This window comes from Esox lucius, chromosome 25 (genome assembly GCF_011004845.1).
Source record: "Esox lucius isolate fEsoLuc1 chromosome 25, fEsoLuc1.pri, whole genome shotgun sequence".
Lineage (NCBI taxonomy): Eukaryota > Metazoa > Chordata > Actinopteri > Esociformes > Esocidae > Esox > Esox lucius.
Window position 1 is genome coordinate 10,259,814 of NC_047593.1, and position 20,744 is coordinate 10,280,557.

General features: G+C 41.7%; 1 protein-coding gene across 2 annotated transcripts in view; it reads left to right on the forward strand.

Annotated features, from left to right (window-relative positions):
• Nucleotides 1-2,000: 2,000 nt before the first annotated feature.
• The window catches only part of vegfc (vascular endothelial growth factor c), a 40,522-nt gene continuing 21,778 nt past the window's right edge, over nucleotides 2,001-20,744 (forward strand). Inside the window, exon 1 of one of the 2 annotated variants that reach the window (XM_010894464.4) lies at nucleotides 2,001-2,507. In XM_010894464.4, the coding sequence (XP_010892766.1) occupies nucleotides 2,379-2,507 (129 nt within the window). In that variant the 5' untranslated portion in view covers nucleotides 2,001-2,378. Of the gene's footprint in view, nucleotides 2,508-16,833; nucleotides 16,907-20,744 lie in introns of those variants that run through there. The other variant, XM_010894465.4, reaches the window with a different exon arrangement.

Consider the following 20,744-nt stretch of genomic DNA (forward strand, 5'->3'; position numbering starts at 1 on the left):
AATAGTTTACATCAAAACGCTGCTTAAAAGCTCAGTTCTTGTTCATTATACGCCCCAAAACAAAACCACACACGACAGGAACACAGTGAACACGCAAGACACCACCGAAAAACAAGAGTGACAAACCTGTATTACACAGGTTCGAAAAAAACGCCATATATTTCCAAGTCCAGCACCCTCGACATACAGAATAATTCCTAGCTAAGCAGCGGGCTCGAACAGAAAACCGCGCTTGTTCAACAAACGCCGTTCAAACTACACGCGTGTTCTTTCTTCTGACTAAGTGAAGAGGGGGCCACTTACAAGACTGTAAAAAGGGGAAAGGAAGTATTCAGTGTGACTTGCATTCCAAAGTGTTACAAGAGCCCTCAATGAACTTGAGCAACGAGCATGTCCAGAGACTCCTGCAGAGCCCTCCAACCTGCCTCGGGCTACACCGTACCGTGTTCTTCTCCCCCGTCTCGCTCTGCTCCCCGGCCCCAGTGCACACTCTGATTTACGGAAATGATGTTCTCCGGGTTTAATAACCCCCGCGCCGGAATCAGGTTAAATTATCTACGCTAATTTAGTTGAGGCGTGGATTACGTGCACTGCCCTCGGGAGTTGTTGAGACAGCGCGTTTTGGCTTCGACGCCCGCCGACGTTACGAAACATCCTAAAGTCGACGGATTCTGAGGTCTGGGACCTCACTGACCCGACAAGATGCGGGGTACCCTAGCGGGTTGTATTGTGGTCACCTTCACTTGTTGTTTCCATCTTTTTCATATTCAGCGGGTGAAAGGGATGTTCAATGCGATTGAACTTTTCGGTCTTGAAAACGCCTGTAGTGACTAAGGCATGTATTAGGGGTATTGCCTTGAAGCATGAGGAAGCACCGCTCAATGAGTTTGGAGGCACTTAATGAGTTCGAGAAGACATAAGGATTCTGTTGACTTCCGAATCATTAATTCCTAAAATTCGACCTTAGGGAGTTTTTCCTAGCCACTGAAATTCAACACTATTGTTGTTTGCTCCTTGGGGTTTAGGGCCAGGTGTCTCTGTAAGGCACTTTGTGACAACTGCTGTTGTAAAAAGGGCTTTATAAATAAATGTGATTGATTGATTGATTGATTGATTGATGAAGACCATCCATAAAACATTCCCACAGAGCTCGCTGTGGATCCTGGGAAATGTTTTCTGGTCAAAAGCTATAACCACTAGGACACCTGCTGCACTGATGATGTTCCAGAATGTTGTTTTTAGCAAGCCTATCTTTCTTTTGTACTTGAAACCCTGATTTTATGCCTCTTCATGCTTACTTCAGCAGTTCTCATACCTGTCGTCAGGGATGAGAAGACGATTCAGGTTTTAAACTGAACTAGCTCATTCACCAAATGAACCTTAAGTCTTATAAGAAAAGCCTTATAAGAACCGTAGGATTGGTTCCAATAAATGTTTTCTTCTCTCTTTCTCCAATGTGTCTATAAAATAATGAATAAGGACTAGAAAATAATCTGAAAGCATATATTTTAATCCTATAAAATGGTTTAAATAATGGTAAAGTATTTTTTACTCTGATACACAACTGATACATATAACTAGATAACACAATTAATAAAATCTTATATTATTGAGGCCCTAGAAAATAGCTGAGCTTGGGACAATAGAAGTCCACGCATTATGATTGGGGCTCTTATGGATCAATACAAAATTGCGTGATCAAAGACTAGAGTGCACCCTTGCAATCGTCTGCAATGGAAATTCTGCGAAATTAAACATATACTTTGGAATGCATAGTTGTAAAAACTTTTCTCTCATTAATACGAATCACTGTTCTTCTATATCAATATATTGTGCAGTCAGCCCCACCAAGGAAACACAGCACGGACATTTTTCTACGCTTGTTGTGTCCATAAGAGAAGGAGCGCGTGTCCAAGCTCCCGCCCCCCCACCAACCCCCTGTCCCGCTCTGTGAAGTAATAAGTGGGAAATTCGGTGTAGAAATCTTGAAGGAAGGAAAAGTCGCAGGCAGGGGTTGGGGGAGGAGGAAACCCTATTGACACCGTGAAATTGCATTAAACATGCCATTCTTCGCTCCAAGGACTTTCACGCTTCCCAAACTCTCTTCTACTCGCTGGATGGATGCCGCCCGGCACAGAAGTTAGATGCAGCAAACTCACAAGAGGTGTCTTCAGCATCTTTCGTCCCACGGATAAACGGCCTTATTTGTAGCTGCCATCATCGCACTACCATTTTTATGACAGTGGTCTCATGAAATGCGGATATATTGATGCGTCTTACTTTTCTTGTCAGGAAACAGAACTTGAGAAAAAGTGCATAACCAAAAGATTTCAATAAAGCAGGACTACGGTTTTTGCTCCGGATAAAGAACTTCTAAAATGCACTTACTTGGAATATCTGTTCTCCTGGCCTATTCAGCGTTTATCTACACCAATCTAGCCAGTGAATCGAATCACGAATTCAGTCATGACTATTATGATTATGATCTGGATCAAGGAGATGAACCGGTACGTATTTACATGAAAAGCATTTTAAGCATGCTATTTATATTAGCCTTTATAAGTCTCGTGTGTATTGCAAAGGATTACATTTATATTCTAACACATTTTAGCATCACGTTGTTGAGTGTATAATGGAGGCGAGGGTAAAAAAGTTTCACTAAACTAGACGTCACTGTACCAGAGGCACGAAATATAAGGTCGTATAAACGTTAAGACTGGGAAATTAACGGAATATACGTAATTGCATTAACTTTGCGTATACTTTTAATGTAATAAGTAGTATACCAGGAAATGATATCAACATTATGTTGCACAGGGGCGAGGTGGACGCTAGTTGATCACAGATGAGACCGAGAGCAATGAGCATTTCTGTCAGAACAAGGATGGGAGAAGATTAAAGAAGAGCTTTCAAATTAGCAGAAGAAGCTGAGGCAGGTGTCGCTGGGTCAAAACTTGTGTTCTTGTACGAGCGCACGCGCTGTCCAGTGGATACCGGAGATTAGGAGAAGACCGATAATCTCAAATACGCGGCTATACGATCATGTGATAGCACACCTACTAATTTGTACGATAAACAATGCAGCTAAGAAAATCCCGTGAAAAGGTTCTCATTATTAAAAAGCACTTTCTCCTTTTTCCTCCTTTCTCTCATCAGGCTGTGCTGTGTGCTAGTTTCGGTGCGCGCGCACGCATAATGCATAATGTATGGATCCCATGTATTTCCAGTCAAGAAAGTATTTTTTACATTCATACATCTTTATGACTTTTAAAAAAACAATCTACATTGTGAATAGTTTCAATTCCAGTGCCTACCTCGGATATCAGTCTCATAGTTACGGTTTAGGGAATTCACTGTGCAAATAAATGTCTCCATATGCATACATTTAGACAGTGTAATGAAAATGTCCCATAGGTATTTATGGAAGCGGGTGTGTGGGAATCACTTATGTTAATAGCAACGTTCATCTAAAATTAGACTGAGTGGTCTGTTGTTTTCATAGCTTTCCTATAACCCCCTGGAGTGGTTTTCAAACCAAAAAGTAATTTAGATTAATCTCATTGAAATTCCAGGAGTACATGTATACCTTTAATGGTTTCTTTGCAATCCGTCTGTCTGTGTATGTGTGTGTGTGTGTGTGTGTGTGTGTGGGTGGATGTGGGGGGGGTGGCTGTGTGGTGGGTAATATTTGCTCAGTATATTTGCTCAGTAGGAACTGGGTAGGAACCCAAAGCAGCATGTGTGAGTGCAGAATTAGAGCATGTCCTGTACAGGATCAGAGTGTGTCTGCTTCAATGTTGTAAGGACACTACCATAACTCATGGGTCCCAACTGGATGCACTATTTTTCACCAGGGCCTTATAGACAACTGGTTACCATTTAGGGTCCGTTTCAATACTGTAACTACAGCACAACTGATGTAGTATTCCTTTCACCACATCAGTCATTGTTGGCATCAGGGTTGGGTTTTCTGGGGCACCCTGTAAGGCTTATTTTTATTCTTGAAATGTTTCTCTTCAGCGCCTTAACTCGTTCGTCAACCCCTTGGCAAACAACTTCATTGAAACGACCTAGTGGCGGGGTGAGACATCCACTTAAAGAGTACTAAGGGTGAATCTCCTGGGGGATGGAGGTGTTTGGGTTGAGAGGGAGCTCATCCACGGTGTGGGGGAGACGGAGAACAAGAGGCGTTGAGGAGAGGGACGGCTGTAGTTTTTGGTAACCTCAAGGGTTTGGAGCTGGCTTCAATCCAACTGTTGTGGACTGCATATGCCAGGGGGTCTGTCAAAATAGTCTGGTCCTGGAGAACTGGGCTGAAGCAATTTCATGTTCAAGCATCGATTGCTTTGTGACTGTTTGCTTTATTATTACTGCACACACAAGCACACATAAACGCCTATAAAGTGCCATATTTTGTAGGGTAAATACATAAAACCTGGGTGTTAAAAGGATTTTCAGGTGAATACCACCCTTAGGTAATTAAGCACACAGGCTTAATGAAACCAAACTTGTACCTCAGACTTTGACTCAGGCACTTATGTAGAATTGTAAAAATAGGGTAGCTACACATATCAGCCAAACCAGATGTATTCAAGACAGGGCTGTGAGCGTGGGGAAGGGATGTTTCTGGCATTTACCGTGACGTTCAGACTAGTATGTGAAGTAATCCAGTTGTTTTCAAAAGACAACAGATAAAACACAGGTGGTAGAGATTACCCCGCATCTGTTTTTCTTCTCTAAAATATCCCTAATACACAGCCCACCTGTCTCAACTCCTAGTCTTGCCACTGAAAACCAAAATCTACCTTCTTTTTCCTGTTTAAAAAGAAGAAAACAGCACTGCATCAGAAATAAGCTAAACACATTGGTCGCTGTAAGGCTGTGGAGTTTGGGGGCAGCTTAAGCAATGGCAGAGTGTAAAAGTTCAACTGCCTTTTCTGGACAAACTGTCCATTTCACTATATGAAACATCTACAGTGGCAAGTATTTAAGTGCTGGACACCATATAAAAGTGTTGAAATACAATACAAGGCCATAATATATACAAATATATTAGAAAGGGATTTTTCTTTAGTTGATGTTGAAGTTTCTTCAACAATTGAACTGGCAATGTTAAGATGCCTTAATGGATACATGTAACCCCCTAGGAGCTCGGTTCTCCTCCCCTCCTTTTTCCCCACACATTTTTTCCTCTCCTTTTCTGCACACTTCTCTCCCCCTTATTTTCTCATTTTCTGTCATTCCATTTGTCACTCTCTATCTCCCTGTCTTCCTCCCTATTAAAGCTCTAATGAGTCCCTCATAAACCCAGGCCATATACGGAACTGTGTCACCAATAAGCGGGAGATTTTCAGTGGACCTCAGTGAGTGACATTAGCACGGTGGGAGATTTTTGAGTAATGGTTCTAAATGTCTGCTACTGAAGCCTCTATCTCCATCATGCAGCTGCCAGCAGGTGGTATCTCAAAACAAAACTAGAGCTGACATCTAGTTAGAATCAACATGACCGTTTCTGTTTATTATCAATGGGCTTTTTTTCAAAGCATATTCAACAGGTGAAACGGTCTTTGGCTTTGGATATCAAACAAACATAAGCTGCCATATCTACATCTCATTCCCCCCTGTCTGAAGTCCAGAACCAAGAGAATAATGTATTCCCATGGTCTTTCAAGGGAACTAATGGTGCCTATTTGACACCACCTCACCCTCGCCTCAACAACTTCTTGGAAACAGTGCAGTCAGGAAGAGGCCAGATGAATTCACGCTCCTCAGAACAAGTTTGGATGTTTTACAATACCCGTCTAGCTGTACTGGAGCACCTTGTAGTTCAACTCGTGCCGTGAAATAGAAAGTCCCCATAATGTCGGGCGATTAGGGTTGTGTGGCAAAACAATGCTTAATTCTTATTAAGGTGATGCAACACATATTTTATGAGTATTAGGGCATTTCCCTTCAAATGCAAGAAACAAAACGTTTGTATCCAGCTAATCGCTGCAATAAAAAGAACAAATTGCAACAGCTATCAGTAATGTTTTACAAGACATTTCATTCCTAGATAAAACTGCCATGTTTTTGTGTGGTAACAGGCGAGGTTAGTCTCCCCAAATAACTAAAACAAAATAATGTACAGTGTCAAAATATATACAGAGCTTTATATATACAGACCCCTTTCTTCAAATTCTGCTGTTATAAACTTCATATTTAATTTATTACATTTTAGTTTTTTTGGGATCAATCTACACACTATACCACATAATGACCAAGTGAAAACAGGTTTTAAAAATGTTATCCATGTACATAAGTATTCATACAGTTTAATCAGTTCTTTGTAGGAGTGGCTTTGAGTGTTCTCCAAGGTTTGCCACATCTTCAAGTTCTGTCACACTGAATCAGGAGTGTCGGTGAACATCGTTTTCTAGACAAGGCTTGGGCAGGGATCCTGAAAAACATTCACAGACGTGTTTCCCCTGAGACACTCTTGCGTTGTCTTGGCTGCGTGCTTTGGGTCATTGTCGTGTTGGTAGATTCATCTTTGCCCCAGTATGAGGACCTCTGCGCTCTGGATCAGGTTTTCTTCAAGAACCTCTCTGTGTTTGTTCAGCTTCTCCCTGACGCTGAGAAAAATCCCCATAGCATGACGCACCCACCACCATGCCCGGTGGTATTAGTCGGATAATGTGTGGTACCTTGTTTTTACCAAACAAAGAAGCTCATATTTTTCTTCAAGGTCTCTGACTCCTTCAGGCGGCATGTCATACACATTTTACTCAGAAGTGTCTTCCGTCTTGTCACTCCACCGTAAAGGTTTGATTAAGTGGAGGGCTGCAGAGATGGTTTTCCTTCTTCCCTCATCTAAGCAGAGACACTGAAGCTTGTTAAGACACCTCCCTGAGCAAGGTCCTTTTTGCCCTGTTGCTTAGTTTGGCTGGATGGCTAGCTCTAGGAAGAGTTTTATGGTTCCAAAATTCTTCCATTTCACAATGATGGAAAGCCACTGTGCCCCTGGGAACATTGAATGCTTTTGCAATATTTTTTCATAGCCTTCCCCAGATCTATGCCTCAACACAATCTATGCATTCCAGAGGTCTGTATAGTGTTCCTTGTAGTTCATGGCTTGGTTTTTGCTCTGATAAGCCCTGTGAGGTTTTGAACCTTCTGCAGTCAGGTGTGTTTCTCAATGTTGTCCAACCAATAAAATCTTCTACAGGTGGACTCCACTCAAATTATAGAAACATCTAGAGCATTATTAAAGGACACAGGATGCATCTGAGCCAAATTTACAGTGTCATGGCAAAGGGTCTGAATACTTAGTAGATGAGATATCCGTTTCTTTTTATTTTTCAAGAATTTGGATAACATTTTTAAAAGCATGTTTTGCTTTGTTACTATGGTGAATTGTGTGTGCTCTTTGTGTAATTGGAAGAGACAAGGGGGACACACAGGTGTTCAAGGCCCTGAAGGGTGTTTTATTAACAAAACCAGAAGGGAGAGAGGCTTTGTCTCCTGGACGGCCTCCTCGTGGTGGTTTTGGAGGAATGGGTGCTTCATTCCGGAGGCGTCTGCACTCTCAATCTCCTGGCTAACTTCCTCCACCTCCGTCATGCAGCCTTTCCTGGTGCCACATTGGTTGCCGCTTAATTGCTGGCCTGCATTTTTCCAGCTCCATCTCCTTCCCGAGATGTGGCTGCGGAGCGTCTTTGTACCTACGCAGGCGAGGTCTCCATGGGATGTAGCTGCACAGGGGCGTGGCCGGCCCCACTAGCTGCCTGTGGAAGGTTCCAGAATTCGCTTTGGGGATTTGGTGCGATGCTGATGTAGTAGCCAGGGTTGCATTCTCCCCAAATTTGGTTTAAAAAAAAATTATACCTCCCAAATGCACTATATATCGACAATTAGCATGGTATCATGTTATTGTATGGTATATACAATATAGCACATTACTGTGTTAAACTACTACTGTGTTAAGGTGCTTACATGTCCCTGGAAGTAGCCAGTAGTAAACCCCTTGTCTGGTATACTTAACTTCTTCAGAGTTAATTGACTCTGAGTTGACTCACAAAAGATACACAGAAACTCCAGCAGGGAGGTTGAATGGGGGCAATGAAGTAAGAATGCATAAAGAATGGATTCAGAGCAGGGCACTTTTTTCCATACCAGGTAATTTTATTCTTAGCTTTAGTCACTTTTCCCCTGACCTTCTCCACTTTGTAAAAGACACCAGTTTTTTTTCTTTTAACTACATATTAACTCATACTGTAGAGAACGGTGTCCAGCATATGTAAAGGATACTGCTGATGTAAACCAAAAGAGTTTTGATTCATAAAACACACTTACATAGATAACCTTTGTAAAAACAGTGTTCTACTAATTAGTGACCCTTAAGTACAGTATGCAAAATGTATGCAAATTGTTGGTTAACAGAAATAATAATAATAATCAAATAATAACAGTGTGATCCGAAAAACAGCAAAGTTATGCTAAAGATTCTACCACCAGTTTCACATTGAAGGCCTAGTGAGATACAAAGTTAGAGAAATGTGTTAATCATCATGTAATACAATACATGAGAGAATGGACAAATTGCATGAGTATGAGTAGCAATCCCCTGAGAAGTTACTTGTTTTTTTAGAGAAGGGATCTAATGTCTAGTACCTCGTTTAGACCTCTTGGGAGAACGTTTGTGGAAAGAAAATGAGGAAATGTTTCCAATTTAGTCCCAAGACGATTGTGTCAGTATCGCTGCCCATACTCATACTACCAGTCATTAACAGACACAATCATTGATTTGTTGAACTGTGATTATTTCAACAGTGATTTAAGTGTTTTTTTACAGGGGGTGAGTACTGAATATTCCATTCAGATCAAAATGGTGTTTGTTTTCTGTGCATTAAAACAAATTCACTATGTGAACACAGCAGAGTAGCACACATTATTTTGTTGTACTGTAACAAGAATCAACAACTCAGATGAAAGTGCAGAGTGACAAATCTTTCATTCAACTTGGCCAACCTCCTGCCCTTCGATTTCTCTGTTCACCCCTGTTCCATTGCTGTGCAAGAGGAATAATATCTGATCTCTAGCACATATTTCGAAACTTCCAAAAACCTTTAGTACATGAAAATGCACGCATCAGATGGTGGTCAGGCTGAGGTTTGATTTGAAGAAAGTCTTGAGAGTACAGTGGGGAAGAATACAATGTGGGACTGTGTCTACTGATCCTCCCAAAGTCTGAACCTCTCCGCATCTTGGCATTCTACACATGCCTTTAAACACAGTCCTAGACAGCCAAGGATTATTTGAACATATGTCAAACCTAAGGACTTGCCATTTGGATATGCACAGAAGGGTAGAGCAGTATAGGGGAGCCATACCCCTAGTCTGAGTCAAAAACATTTTTATATCTCCGCCAATTTAAAGAAAGGTGTCACCCGGAGTCATGGCACAAACACAGGAAAAGCTTTATTGGTTAAGCAATATTATTACTGCTGCATTGCAACTTATTTATCTGTTGTAAATGCAACTCAGTTTTTCCATCGGCTGCCTTTTAATGTTAGGACACAAGCTACATGTTAAGTGCTCATCACATAGTGATAGCTTTAGCATAATGATTTATTTAGTTAGAATTTATTGTTCTGTTTGACTAATCTCTATTGTTGTGGGTGTCATAATGCATCCCTTCGATGCTGCTCTGTTTGTCATTGGTCAATGTTTAGGGACCACAGACTCTGTGGAAGCACAGATTATGATCAAACAGACACGGTAGGTGGTCTGCCTATCAGGAGTACCAGAGTGTATAAACATTTGGTTAACTGGTTTAGTAGTCAGCGATTTATCGGGAACTTAACTAGTGCACAATGTGCATTATGGAGAGGCCTGAGTGAAGACAGGCCACAGTGACACTCACTTAATAATGCAAACGCTCATGCGGGCGCACAGTCATGCACACACACACACACACACACAAAAGGCATGTGGGTGATATATACACACACACACACGCCCACACAGGGCTCTGCTGTCCTAAGTCAGCTTACACCATGACTGCCAGAGTGTAACCGCAGCACTCCAGCGTTAAAACAACAAGTTGTGACATAATGCCCTTGCGGCCAATAATGTTACACGCGATGAGCAATGGCACGCGTACTCTACTCTATTCTGTCTAACTTCTCTATGAGCAATTCAACTAGTGAAGGACATTTACAGAAGTAGATGTGGTGTGTATGCTGTCAGTGACATATCGAAATTGGTTCAGTATTTGTAGCTATGACATTTCAAGAAAAGTAGTGAAACCAAATCGCTTACTTCCCTGCCTATGTTTTGTAGTATTTTTTTATGAACATTTAAAACAGTGAATAATTAAAAAAAGTATACATGGTATAAAAAGCTGTATTTATGCCACCTCGTAACATTTATAGCAACTTTTTGAAGTTTGAATGGCATATAAAAAGCTTTATTCACACATGCTACCCATGGTCAGTCTACAGTGAACGTTTTAAAGTTGTTTTGATCCTGGTCTTTTATGGTTTTGTTTTCCGACCGGTAGCAGCAGAAGTTCTCCTATGCATTCAGCAAGCGCAGCTATCTGTTACATTTCTGCACAAATATCTTTGCAAAACAGTTCCTACAAATGCTGTGTGTTTGTGACTAACCTCGCACTATCCAGGTCAACTGTTCTCCAACATTCTGGGGTCATCTGTTTTCAAGAGCCCATGAGCAATAAGAGGTAACAAGCCTACACCCACTGCTTTGGAAACCTACACCCACTGCTTTGGAAACCTACATCCACTGTTTTGTAAACCTACACCCACTGCTTTGGAAACCTACACCCACAGCTTTGGAAACCTACACCCACTGCTTTGGAAACCTACACCCACTGCTTTGGAAACCTACACCCCTTATTTATGGTCAAATTGATTGTTACAGCACCACTATTAAGGCCTAATCCAAAGACATGAGACATCTAAGGCCTAATCCAAAGAAATGTTTTCCCCACTCTTCTTGTGTCCACCTAACTCCTGCAACAAATCCTACACATAAGTCCCTAGATATTGCGTTGCTGTCACAGAGACTGGCATAAGTCCAACTAGCTGTCTCTGGCTCTTTCAAAAGGAAAGCAACAGGCTAACTCAACTCCAAACAAATTTGCATAGGACATATTTGAGACACTAGTTTCCTCTTCTTTGCTTTGACGTTTTTCTTCATCTTCTTGCTTTGAGGTTATATGCAAGCCTTGGTAGACCAGCTGAGGAGAAGCTGAGGATTAAAAGTCATCAAAGCAAAAAAAAAACTGTCAGGGGAGCCTAGAAGAAGGCTAGCCTATGCAACATTAGGCTCAAGTTCCCGATGGTCCTATAAATGAGGCAGATGAATAGGCTGAGATAAATGACTTTACTGCACTGCAGAAACCTTAAAGCAAGCAGGCATCCGCAGTTAAACGCACCCTAATGACACTAAAACACATCCCTCGCGTCCCCCCAAGCCGTCAGAAATCTGCTGAGGCTAGACAAAATGTCTAGTCAGTTACAGATTACAAGATGAAGGTTCAGAATCAAGCAGCTTCCCTTTTTCGTTTAAGGTCTTCCGCAAAGCAGACTGTATCCAGTTTTATTTGTTATTAATAGTGGGAGTTTGAGTGTTTCTAAACTGATCGCATCCTTGACACTGACTGCAATCCCTTATTTCCTCAGTCTTTGCACAGTTCTAGCTTCATCTTAATGGCAATAGCAGTCCCAACGCTGGAAAAACAATTTCCACAAAAAAAGGTGCAGGAGTGAGTGTTTATGTGGAAGCTGTAAGGGGAGGTACATTACGTGGATGCGTTGGAGTCCAAGTGGGAAGCATCAGAATCGACACAGCGCTGCGTATACCAAGGGACACCCTATTCACCAAATAGTGGCCAAGAAAGCAGGGTGCCGTTTGTCATGCAAACAAGATAGTTATTAAAAGCATTTAGTGGTCTGGCATTCCGAGTCTGAACCCCTGCTCTTTCAGTGAAAACTGTCAACTGTCTCTCCCCGCAGCCTCTGAGACACAGAATTTCCAGGGAGATATATCAAATGTGAAATGCTAAAAAGAATCCCGAAAAGTATTACTCAAATGAGGTGTGTGCTTTGTCTGCGTTCTGCTGAGCAGACAAGATGAATCGTAGTTCCTAAGACCCAGTTCACTTTGGGTCGGTAACAGTCGAATAGGATACAAAAATTATTTTCTGCCATTAGAAATTCCAGTCATTTTATGTCCAGTATATTGAAACAAGGGTCTGTTCAACCGTCCGGTGTTTTTGCCGTGCAGCTAGCCCCGTCTGATCCTGTCAGACAAGCTACACTCAGAGCTACAGAGACACGCAAACATGGCTTTGGAAAGGTTTTTCAGCCCCCTAATACGACATTCTGTAAACCAGTCTAGTCATACTGTAGCTAGGTCTATTCTAGGTCCATTACCCATTGCTCTCAGTCTCCAAGCTCGGTCCTGAGGGTCTAATGAATATGGATCAAAATAATGGCTGAAGCAGATGTTACAATGTAAATCCTGCATTTCTGTAGGTAGGGAGTTGGTGGGATTGGGCAGAAGGCCCGTACCGTGTCGTCCCTTCCACCACGGTTTTGGTTATGTTTCATAATCTCTTCTCCCCGTCCAGTTATGGGTCCTCGTCATATATGCTGTACACAAAATAATGGAGGATATGTTGGCATCAAAGATATTATGGTCCCTGTTTTTTTTTTTCTTTGAATATTTAGTTGTTTTGAATCTGTGGTTGTAGTTTTCCAGGAAAATGTCAGCTGAATGCTGGCGACGATCTGACCACTAGAGTATACGCCTTGTTTTTAAAGATCTGTTTAGTAAGTTCTTTGTAAAGCACAATAAAGAATGACAGACTGTTATACTATATATTACCGTGAATCAAATGAATAAGACTTGGGAAGTGGAAATCGACGAGGTATAAAGATAATTTGTTTTTATCATCTCCTCTTATTCCGCTAATGTAAGATAACATCTGTTGAATCACCGTCAGCACAAGTGCCTAATCCTGCCATCATGTTTTCAAGGATGCTTGTTCAGTGTTATTTTATATTCAACATGACTTGTGGCGTTAGATTATGAGCTTTGGGTGTATTACTGCTGTTTATCCATTATTTTTTGCAATATCGTCATTGTTTGACCTTGACAGTATTTTGACTGTTTTTATTGGTTGTGATCTCACATTCAGTGAAATAACCGAATGGAAAGATCTTGTCAGAGTGTTTTGCTGAAAATGCCCCTTGGCATTACATTCAAAGTAAAATATTAAGAGAGAGTCAATTTCAAACATGGCATTACTGATTCAATTCCTCACCCTGCAGGTGAACAAAAGACAGGAATTCAAGGCTGAGATTGGTTAGTTACTTTTGCACTGCTGGATCCTGGATCTTTCTAGGAGGTTCTGGGATGTCAGTGACAAGAGAACAGAAGGAGAGGCAAGGGGAGACAAAACATTGACATGACCCAAAAGGTCATGTACTTCTATAATCTTAGTCTGGCATAGTCTGGTTTCTCTCTAGGTTTCATCCTAATTTTGAACCTACTAGGGTTTGTTTTCCTAGCCACGGTGCATTAACTCTTCTTGGTTGCTCTTCTGGGTTTTAGGCTGGGTATCTGTAAAAGGATTTTGAGACAACTGCTGATGTAAGAAGGGCTTTATAAAATACATGTGATTGATTGAATACTGGACTAAGATGCCAGTGAATTAGACAACAGAAGAGGAGACAAGGCTGGGCTGAGATGCCAGTGAATTAGACAACAGAAGAGGAGACAAGGCTGGGCTGAGATGTCAGTGAATTAGACAACAGAAGAGGAGACAAGGCTGGGCTGAGATGCCAGTGAACTAGACAACAGAAGAGGAGACAAGGCTGGGCTGAGATGCCAGTGAATTAGACAACAGAAGAGGAGACAAGGCTGGGCTGAGATGCCAGTGAACTAGACAACAGAAGAGGAGACAAGGCTGGGCTGAGATGCTAGTGAATTAGACAACAGAAGAGGAGACAAGGCTGGGCTGAGATGTCAGTGAATTAGACAACAGAAGAGGAGACAAGGCTGGGCTGAGATGTCAGTGAATTAGACAACAGAAGAGGAGACAAGGCTGGGCTGAGATGCCAGTGAACTAGACAACAGAAGAGGAGACAAGGCTGGGCTGAGATGCCAGTGAATTAGACAACAGAAGAGGAGACAAGGCTGGGCTGAGATGTCAGTGAATTAGACAACAAAAGAGGAGACAAGGCTGGGCTGAGATGCCAGTGAGCTAGACAAGAAGTGGAGACAAGGTTGGGCTACCACTAATGAACCTTGGGTCTGTCTTATGCTCTTAACTGCTGGAGAAAGCAAGCTGCGTTTCTGTACTTGTAGGGCCCAGGCTGAGATTTATATCATAGGAAGTAACTACAGCCAGACTGTGCATATCTAAACACACGCCATTATTAAGACCCAGGTTTATTCGATTTCTACCATGTCACCTGACCAGGCCAAACATCCTAGCCCTACCGTAGTTGTAACCCAGAGCCGAGGCTTTTACATGGTCATATGACTGGGGAAAACCCCATGCCCTCTAATTCCTTTGTGATTGTGTCAGGTGGATTTACAGCACTTTTATGAGGTAATTCCAGTACAGTACAAAGAATGGCCTTTTGGCGCACTGGTTTGGTTTGTGGATCCACACATGCTGATGATTAAACTAGCCTGGCATAATGTTACTGGCATTGTGGTCGGGAAGGTTTCCAATGCAACTTACAGTGTCGCACTAAGTTTACATTAACAGCACTCACACAACCATCCTGACCCTGTTGCAGTGCTTTCTGCTAATTGCCAGACCTGGGTTCAAATAGCATTTGAAATCTTTCCAACAATTGCATTTAGTGCCAGGTGGGTGAGACTGGCACTCCTGTTTATTTTTTATTGGTTCCCATGGAACAGGCGAGCTCATTCAAACCGCAGATTTAGCACTCCAGTATTTTTTCAGATTGAATTTCAACCCAGGTCTGTTAACAGCTTGACCTTTGGCCTGAGATTTTATTTGTTACATTTTGAACATTCTTTAAATTAGACTTGATGTTCGCCACACGGCCATTCATTTCCGGAGACTTCAAGCTTCCACCGCACGGAGCCATTGTCATAATAGTCCATAGTGAGTGTCATCAGGCAAAGTGCCCGGTATAAATCTAAACTAGAGCAAAGTAAACTTTTTTTGACATACTTTTCTTGGAAAGCAATAGGTGCCTGTCTGCTATACAACCCGCAGGACTTTGCGTTGGCGCACATGCATTCCATTGTGTAGCCCTAATGTCTATGTCCATACTGCTTGTCTGCATGCTCTATTGGCCCCTATCAATAGTAAAACAACAATGACTTCTATTTTAGTGGAATGCCACGTTGAAGTTACGCTTTTTTTGCCTTTGTCCCGACTGGCTTGTGTGTTTTTTTCTCCCCAGTGAATGAACGTAAGGCTGAGATAGACTAAAGTGTAAATATGTTTGCACTTAACACACGTAGAAACACATGCAAACACACACACACACACACACACACAAACAAACCCTTCTCTTTCTATGCTTGTGGGGACCTGAGACCTTACCCTGACCCTAACTTTTATAACTGAAATTAACGGCAAACTCTAAACGTAAACGTAACCCAATAAACTAGATCCCTAACTGCAAATGTTTTTCTAAACGCCTAAAAACTTTGTGGCAACCTTTTTTCAGGTCAACAGTGTTTGTGCGGACATCAGGTACCCACATGTACACACAGACGTGAATCACACACAATTTCCATTGTTTCTGGTAGGAAATGGACAATCGCCTGTTATCTCTGGAACCACTGTAAACAAACACATGGAAGGAGTCAAGTACAATAGTCTTGTTCAGTGCCGGTTTCTCTGGTGTTTGTATAAATAGACGTGAAAATTGGAAAAGAATAGTTTGCTTCCTACAATGAATTGAATTCTTCCCTTTGACGTAACGCCTCAGTGGGAACTCGGCTTGGGAGAGAGATGCTGCATGAGCTTACAAGCGGCCTACACATTATTTCTGTCTTCCAATTCAAAGTATTTGTCTATTGGATTATTTCTAGATTATTCCGAGTACACTTTAGAGGCAGAGGAACTAAGGTCATGTAGTCAGTAATAATATTTGGTCGACACATTTCCTCTTCTAGTCCTTGTGTTTGTAGAAGCTTCAACAACCCCAAAAAGAAATCCATCCAGTCTTTTTGTTTTCCATTTTATCAGATGACAAAGCAAAGGGGGTGTGTCTTTTGAGAATATCTGATGTCAATACGGATTCCCTGGATTCCGTTTTTTAATACGTCCGTTTTCAGGGGCTTCCAAATGGCACAGCGGTACAAATTGGCTTAGTATAATAGGAGTGCTCTAGCAAATTATTTAGATGGGTACCTGCCAAAATAACTGACGCCATGGGGGTGGCGTTGATCGAAGTGACAAATGACTTCCTGGTTGTGGAAAAAGACAACATCGGGAGTCATTGCGATGACAGAGAATGATTTGCAATACATGACGTCCGAGCCCTGTCCCTCTACAGCGCTGTGTGGGTTTTGACTGACAGACGTTCTAAAGCATTGCATGTGACAAGAAAAAGCCCCCATCACTCCTGCCAATTAGGCAGTGGTATCCTCCAAGTTGTGTGGTGCCCACTTCCTGATAAAGGCCCCGCCAAGTCGTAGGAACAACCACTGGGTTCCTGAGAGGCGAAGATAAGGACGATCTACATCCTACCAGACTGTTCTTCTCTTCAACGAAGACATCAGTGAAAAGGCGCTTCTGTGGCTAACCAACACAATTGAGCTTGCACAGTTCCCAAACCAGCAGAAGGAGTCACCGAAGCTCAACAAGGCGAGCGACCCTGTCTGACATCCTCCCACTCTGGTTGGTGCGGAGCCAATGCACACTGCCCCCTGCTGTGCTTATGGGTATTGTGGATAGGATACTCTGTGCTCCTGGGTACTGTCGATAGGATACTCTGTGCTCATGGGTACTGTCGATAGGATACTCTGTGCTCATGGGTACTGTCGATAGGATACTCTGCGCTCATGGGTACTGTCGATAGGATACTCTGTGCTCATGGGTACTGTCGATATGATACTCTGTGCTCATGGGTAGTCATGGGTACTGTCGATAGGATACGCTGTGCTCATGGGTACTGTCGAAAGGATACGCTGTGCTCATGGGTACTGTCGATAGAATACGCTGTGCTAATGGGTACTGTCGAAAGGATACGCTGTGCTCATGGGTACTGTCGATAGGATACGCTGTGCTCCTGGGTAGTCATGGGTACTGTCGATAGGATACGCTGTGCTCATGGGTACTGTCGAAAAGATACGCTGTGCTAATGGGTACTGTCGATAGGATACACTGTGCTCATGGGAACTGTCGATAGGATATGCTGGATACTGTCGTTAAGATACGATGTACTCATGGGTACTGTCGATAGGATACTCTGTAAAAAAAATAGCACTGCTTCAATACTGTGGATTTTGAGGACTGAATGTACTATGAAAGATATGGTCTTCAGGATAATGAACAGATGCTGCATTGTGAAATTCTATGCGAATGGAATCCTATACAGTTACAATACGTGTAAATCAAAATTATTACAATTCATTTTTGATGATTTTCCCTGATGTGTATAGATATATCAATGGGAACAGTCCTTGAATGGGAATTTCAGTGAATGGGGAATGCATTTCTTGTATATTATTAGTATTATTATTATTTTACGTCAGGGAAAGATTTGATTTGTTTTGAATGTGATCAAGCTGAACAATTAGATTTTTACATTGTCCTTTCTGCTCATCACGGGGGCCAATATATCTACAGGACACTGTATAATGTGATACACCCTCAATTGTCTCAGTACAGTAATAGATTGCAAGGTTGTCACTATTTAACTGTTAAATATTGTGTGAATCATTGCCTTGTCAGATGTACTTGGCTGTGTTTGCAGAATATATGAGATTAGGATATACTGGCTGCTCAGGAAAGGCAGACATTTGTTCAGCTTCTATGCAGAGGGGTTCTTCCTATTGTAACTTGTAATTTAACCAGTTTGATATCTTTGTTATGTTCTCATTTCAAATGTAGTTTGTTTTATGTCTTAGTACCATACATGAATATTCATGTTCTGTATTACTTAATATTTTGTGTTAACTAAGCAGAGCTGCTGCTTTTGGCAGTAGGTAATCGGGGTACTAATGAAATCTTAAAATATGATTTAAATATTTATTCCATTAGAAACGTTGCAAATTAGCCACATGGGCCAATTTCCTTGGAGGAAGGGATAGATTACCTCAACATTGCCAAGCTGGATAATAAAGTATGATGAATTAGCGAAAAGCAGTCGAAAGAAAATGAGAGCTGAGGTTTTGTATATTTAAAATAATGTATCTAAAAACAGAGATTAATATTGGGCAGGTTTTCCCTGTTTTTGGTTGGGTTATCGTAAGGGGGTGATCCATCATGAGGGTAACTGGGCAGTGTGTCCCGGAATGTTCCAGGCGGCAGTATCACTTTTCATTGGTGAATCCTGGCCACTCTGTCAGACAGCATTCATGTTTTCACACTTGTATTCCCCAAGCAGCGGGTTACGTTAGCGGGGGAAGGTGGGGGGGAGGGTTGTGCAACGCGGATGCTGCTTCATCTCAAGACCTCAACTCCCAGGCCACGTTTAACACCCTTCTCAGCTTACTGAGTAAGCAGGCTGTCAATTGGTCTGCCAGCTAGGGACAACCAGGTGCTGAAAGTGTACTAAACGATCCTGATATTATCCTGGGTTTCAGTGCTAAAGTTACAAGCACAGGCTAGCTATAGCTGCTACCCTGATGCAAAGTATGAGTTTAATTAATTACCCTCCCTCTTTCAGACAATACTGGTCTGCTTTTAATAGAGCTAAGAAAGGTACTATAAAGAAAGCATTACCTGAATTGAAATAGTGTTATTCTCTGATAAAAGTACTATAGTTAACACAGGCGTTTTTATACTTAATGTAATGTACTTATACAGTGGATATAAAAAGTCTACACACCCCTGTTAAAATGCCAGGTTCTGGTGATGTAAAAGAATGAGACCAAGATAAATCATGTCAGAACTTTTTCCACCTTTAATGTGACCTATAACGTGAACAATTCAATTGAAAAACAAACTGAAATCTTTGAGGGGGATAAAAAACTCACAATAACTGGGTTGCATAAGTGTGCACACCCTTAAACTCATACTTAGTTGAAGCACCTTTTGATTTTATTACAGCACTCAGTTTTTTTGGGTAGGAGTCTTTTAGCATGGCACATCTTGACTCGTCTTTGCAAAAGGGCTCCAAATCTGTCAGATTGCGAGGATATCTCCTGTGCACACCCCTCTTCAGATCACCCCACAGATGTTCAATTGGATTCAGGTGTGGGCTCTGGTAGGGCCATTCCAAAACATTTATATTCTTCTGGTGAAGCCATGCTTTTGTGGTTTTGGATGTGTGCTTTGGGTCATTGTCGTGCTGAAAAGTGAACTTCCTCTTCATCTTCAGCTTTCTAACGGACGCCTGAAGGTTTTGTGCCAAATTTGCCTGGTATTTGGAACTGTTCATAATTCCCTCCACCCTGACTAAAGCCCCAATTCTAGCTGAAGAAAAACAGCCCCAAAGCATGATGCTGCTATCACCATGCTTCACAGTGGTTATGGTGATATTGATGTTTGTTTTTGCAAACTTCAGCCGGGCTGTTGTTCTTATACTTGGATGTTATTCTTTGTAAGAAAAAGCTTCCGTCTTCCCACCCTACACCATAGCCCATTTATATGAAGAATACGGGAGATTGTTGTCACATGTAGCACACTGCCAGTAATTGCCAGAAACACCTGCAGTTCCTTAATGTTGCTGTAGGCCTCTTGGAAGCCTCCATGACCTGTTTTCTTCTCGTCTTTTCATACATTTTGGAGGGACATCCAGTTCTAAGTAATGTTCTAAGTTGTGCCATATTTTCTCCACTTGATAATGACTGTCTTCACTGTGTTCCATGGTATATCTAATTCTTTGGAAATTATTTTGTACCCTCATCCTGACTGATATCTTTCAACAATGAGATCCCTCTGATGCTTTGGAAGCTCTCTGCGGACCATGGCTTTTGCTCTGAGATGCAACTAAGAATCTGTCAGGAAAATCCTTCTAGAACAGCTGCACTTTATTTGTGATCAATCAGATTCCTTTTAAATGATGGCAGGTGTGTAATGACTTCTATTTAACATGTGTTTGAATGTGATTGGTTAATTCTGAACACAGCCACAGTTACAAGCAACCACACTTATGCAACCAGGTTATTGTAAGGTTTTTATTTTTCATTTTACCCCTAGAAGATTTCAGTTAGTTTTTCATTTGAATTGTTCACATTATAGGTAACATTAAAAGCGGAAATAGTTCTGTCATGATTTATCTTTGTCTCTTTTACATAACAAAAACCTGGCATTTTCACAGGGGTGTGTAGACTTTTTATACCCACTGTATATACACACACACACGTACACACAGTTAGGTCCGGAAATAATTGGACACTGACAAGTTTTGTTATTTTGGCTGTTTACCAAAATATATTCAAGTTACAGTTAAATAATGAATATGGGCATAAATGGAAGTCTCTCAGCTTTATTTTGAGGGTATTCACATCCAAATTGGAGGAATAGTTTAGGAATTACAGCTATTCAATATGCAGCCCCTCTTTTCAAG